The sequence below is a fragment of the Colletotrichum phormii genome (genome assembly GCF_030913505.1).
Source record: "Colletotrichum phormii strain CBS 102054 chromosome Unknown BDP81scaffold_7, whole genome shotgun sequence".
NCBI lineage: Eukaryota > Fungi > Ascomycota > Sordariomycetes > Glomerellales > Glomerellaceae > Colletotrichum > Colletotrichum phormii.
The window spans coordinates 980,611-984,536 of NW_026851449.1; the positions used below are offsets into that span (position 1 = coordinate 980,611).

General features: G+C 54.3%; 1 protein-coding gene across 1 annotated transcript; it reads right to left on the minus strand.

The window, feature by feature from the left end:
* Nucleotides 1-460: 460 nt before the first annotated feature.
* Nucleotides 461-1,255, minus strand: BDP81DRAFT_448323 (uncharacterized protein; the record flags this gene model as incomplete). Its single annotated transcript, XM_060592284.1, has 1 exon — nucleotides 461-1,255. The coding sequence occupies one exon, from the start codon at nucleotides 1,253-1,255 to the stop codon at nucleotides 461-463; it is 795 nt and encodes a 264-aa protein (XP_060446858.1).
* Nucleotides 1,256-3,926: the final 2,671 nt, after the last annotated feature.

Sequence of the window (3,926 nt, forward strand, 5' to 3'; positions counted from 1 at the left end):
CTCGCTCAATCAAGAGGAACATGAGAGGGGAGTTGGGTCGCATCAGATGCGTCCGCCGAGTCTTCCGCGCCACTACAAAGAGGGCATCGCGAAGAAAGCTCGAAGAGTGATGGTGGCGGGGAGGATTGAATAGCCATGAATTTCCATTCTGAGTTTGATACGGCTGGCCTCACCCACCACCCTCGTGATGGTGTTAAGCCACATGGGAGTTGAGATATGCTGCCATCCATCGGGACATGAAACAAAAGTCCCATGCGATAGCACACCCCGCACTTTCTCTAGTCCCGCGGGAAGAGCGCGAGGGCTGAAACGAATGTCGTAGTCTAGCGTGTGGCGTGCTCCTTTCATCCGCAGGGTTTGTTGCAACGGATTTCTTGCAATATTCGTAAAAGTTGGTTGTAAGACAAGGCGCGGCGTTAGAGAGGTCTCCTCGGCCGGCGTAGAATCGTAAAATGTAACTTCAGCCTACCGCGAGACCAATTTCTGATTGCCGTAGAAAAGGGCGTGGGGAGAGGCCACCCATGTGATATTCCTCATCGAGTGAAAGTCTCGGAGGGTTTGAGGGAGACGAGTAAACGCGCTGGTGCTTCCCATCCGAGTGTGCCGAAGAAGGCATCCGGGAGTAAGGGTCCACCGAAGGGCGGGGGGACAGTTCTGTGTCGGTGTGGTAACCGTACCAGTGCTCGCGCAGGCTACCGACACTCGCGCTGCTGCGAGAGCTGCAGTGTCTGCCATGACGAGGAGACGGCAACTTGGATAGTCTGGAATTCTGTTGCTTGGGAGATGGGAGGAAGGCGAGGTCACCCTCGACGGCGTCGTCAGTGAGACCAACGCGGGCATTTGGGGCTCGTGCGAGAACAGGAGTTTGAGGGATATCAATGCTCTTCTTGTCCATGCTCCGCTTGTGATACAGAGAGCGTGGTGCCGTATCCGTAGAAGGGCGTGGCTGGTGCTGGTTGTGATTTTGATAGACGATCACGCTGGCTGGCTTGCGAATGGAACCAGCCGAGTCATGTTTGTCCACAACGACGGTAGTGCACTTCTCAATTGTCCGGCAGGCCTTCCAAGACTCGATCTCCTCGTCGTCAATCGGGCTGTTGCCCCGGCGGCTGAATGGGAGGCGGCCACGGCGGTAACGGTAGCAGAGAAAGATAGCTCCGATAATGATAATTACTCCAAGCACAGAGAGTACAGTGCTGAGAGCAACAACAAGGCCGCGGTTGCCCTCAATACCCTGTGACTTGATTCCGTTCATGGCGCCGTGCTGGTCCGTCAAAGAGGTTGAGCTTGGTGCAGCTGGCGCCGGTAGGTTTGGGGGTCTGCTGCCAGCATCAGTCGGCTGAGCAGGTGGAGGCAACGTGGTCAGTGGAATTGAGGTTGGCGGCGGAGCTACAACGATAACAGATGCCGTTGAACTTGACTGAGGAAGCTTGGGCGTTGAACTTGGTGGTGCACTCGGCTGGGAAAAGACCGGTGGAGGAAACGAGCGAACTGGAGTTGGAGAAGACGAGACTGATGGCACTAGAGGTCGCGAAGTTGAGACTACGGGACTAGAGCGCGGCGTTGTCGTTAGCCTTCGAGTCTCAACCGAGGTGGTCTCCGGGGGTGGCGGCGGAGGTGGTGGAGGGGGCTCCTGATTTGGAGGGGTTTCCGGGACCTGAGGGTTTTCCAAAGGTGGAGGAGGCGGCGGTTCCTCGTTATGAGGAGGCGCTGGAAGATGGTGTTAGCTTTTTGTCCAATTTATATGCAAGTCATATGAGAGTGAAACGCAAAGAAAATGTTCAAAGGTATCCAAAGGGTCAGTCAGTTGAGGCAAGGCGGGGCTCGGATGAGATTGTCGGTGTGATAAAAACGGCAGATGAGTGAAGGCATCGCAGACTGAGTGTTCAGTGCTAGGGTTGAGCCAGGTCACACCTTCTTTGCCTTTGCCTTTTCCCTTTCCTTTTCCCTTGCCCTTGCCCTGTCTTTCCTCTTCAGTTTCGAAATCGGTGGTGTCGTCTCTTGGATCCAGGGCTCTGGTAGGTAATGATAGGCTCGAAAGCCAAACCACCGTGGAGAGCAGCTTCGTCGTTGACATCGTCCAGTAGGTATTATACGCCGATTCGGTGTGGATGGGCCAGCCCGATACAATATATGGAACAACCCAGTGTTCGTATTACAAGCCAGGGTTTAAAATGTTGCCCAGCGCCATGGACAAATTGCACCACTAGGCTTTTGGGTTCTTCCGTGATAGGAACAAACCGACAAATAGAAATACAAAGAAAACAAGAGCTTATAGGAAAGGGTGACAAACAGTTTTGGGTGTATGATCTCGGCACCTGGTCAGGATGACAGACAGGCCAGAGATCAGGTTCCACGACTCCAAGATTGACGATGGGAGCCGGTTGATGCTGGAGACCTTTAAGAAAGGGAAGGGGACGGGTTGGAGACGAGGAAGAGAGGGTCGCGGAGACCGAATCAAGGAGATAGTGGACGGGCTGTCCTGGGTTATGTATATACCTGCCATGTCAGGTGTGGGAAACGCAGCAGAGAGCACCTGGTTCCTTGGATGCGGCACTTGCGGCAGCACTGACATGGGAACGATGTAAAGATTGACGGGCGGTGGCACCTTGGGCCACCTTTGCAGCCACGCACACACGATGTGCGGATACACCACGCACTTAGACATGTACACACACACTTGGTGCATACTCCGTACAGCGAGGAAGAGTGTGCTGGGAGAGAGACAGGGTAGGGATAAGCTGTACAACCGTGCACCCGCTTGGGAACGACGGCATGTGAATAATCTCGCAAGGGTATTATGGGGCCTTTCCGGGGGTGTGGCCATGATCCGTGATGCAGGACAGGATGTTGAGATCCTTTAGTGGGGTGTGCGCGTGTGTAGGAGGAGGGGGAGGCGAGAAGCTGAGAGCGAGTAAGTGTGTGTGCGTGAGAATGTGTGTGTGTGAGAGAGAGAGAGAGAGAGAGAGCCAAAGAGAATGGTGGTGGTCAGTTGCGGGTTCCTGTGCCTAGTGTGGAGGTGTCTGTGGTCAAGAGAAATCGTCCGTGACGAGTGGGAAGAAACGAACGAACCGAGCTTCACACAACGCATCAGGTTCAAGACAGTGGAGAGGTGGATCTGGGTGGATCTGGGTGGAGCGTTCGGAGGTTGAGTTGTGTGTCGGGGTCCATGAACAAGGGGGGGAGGGGTGAAGACAAGAAGACAAGACGAGACGAGGGCAGCGAAGGCTTGGCTTCTGAGCGGGAGAATTTCTGAGGAGTTGAGACTCATGAGAGAGAGAGAGAGAGAAGTGAGAGGCCACGAGAGGGAAGACAGGCACTCAGGAACAGGAACAGGGGTGGGCAGACGAGAGGAAAAGAGGGGTGTGTGAGTGTCTGTGTCTAGTGTGCATGGCGTCCTGCGGTACCTGAGCGTCTGCGGGTAGCCATTGGAGGACGTTGTGGTGTTTCTAAATTTTGACTTGGCTGGATGGGACTGGCTAGACTGGCATAAGCGGTGTTGCTGTTGGTGTCGGTGCTGGGTGCTTGGTGCTGATGTCGGTGTACCGGCGTTGGCTTTGGTGTTGGATCAGATAGAAGGACAGTTGAGCGACGTGGAAGAAGATCTGAGAGAGGATCATGGCGGGATCGGGAGAAGGCTGGGAATAGCAATATGGAAGGACAGACTTGAACCTTCTTCTTCCCCTTAGTCTCTCAGGTCAGGCACGGAAGCTTACCTTACGTCAGGTAAAGTCTGGTCAGGTACGGCACACACACACACACACACATTCTTTCACTCTCTCACACACATTCTGTATACACTACACGTAGAAGACAAGGTCCAGGGACTGTATCGGCCATCAGGGCAGCTTGTGTCTGTTGTTTCTTGATCTTCCCGTCTGCAATCGGTTGGTTGCACAAGGACCTTCGGGATGCCGATGACGAGA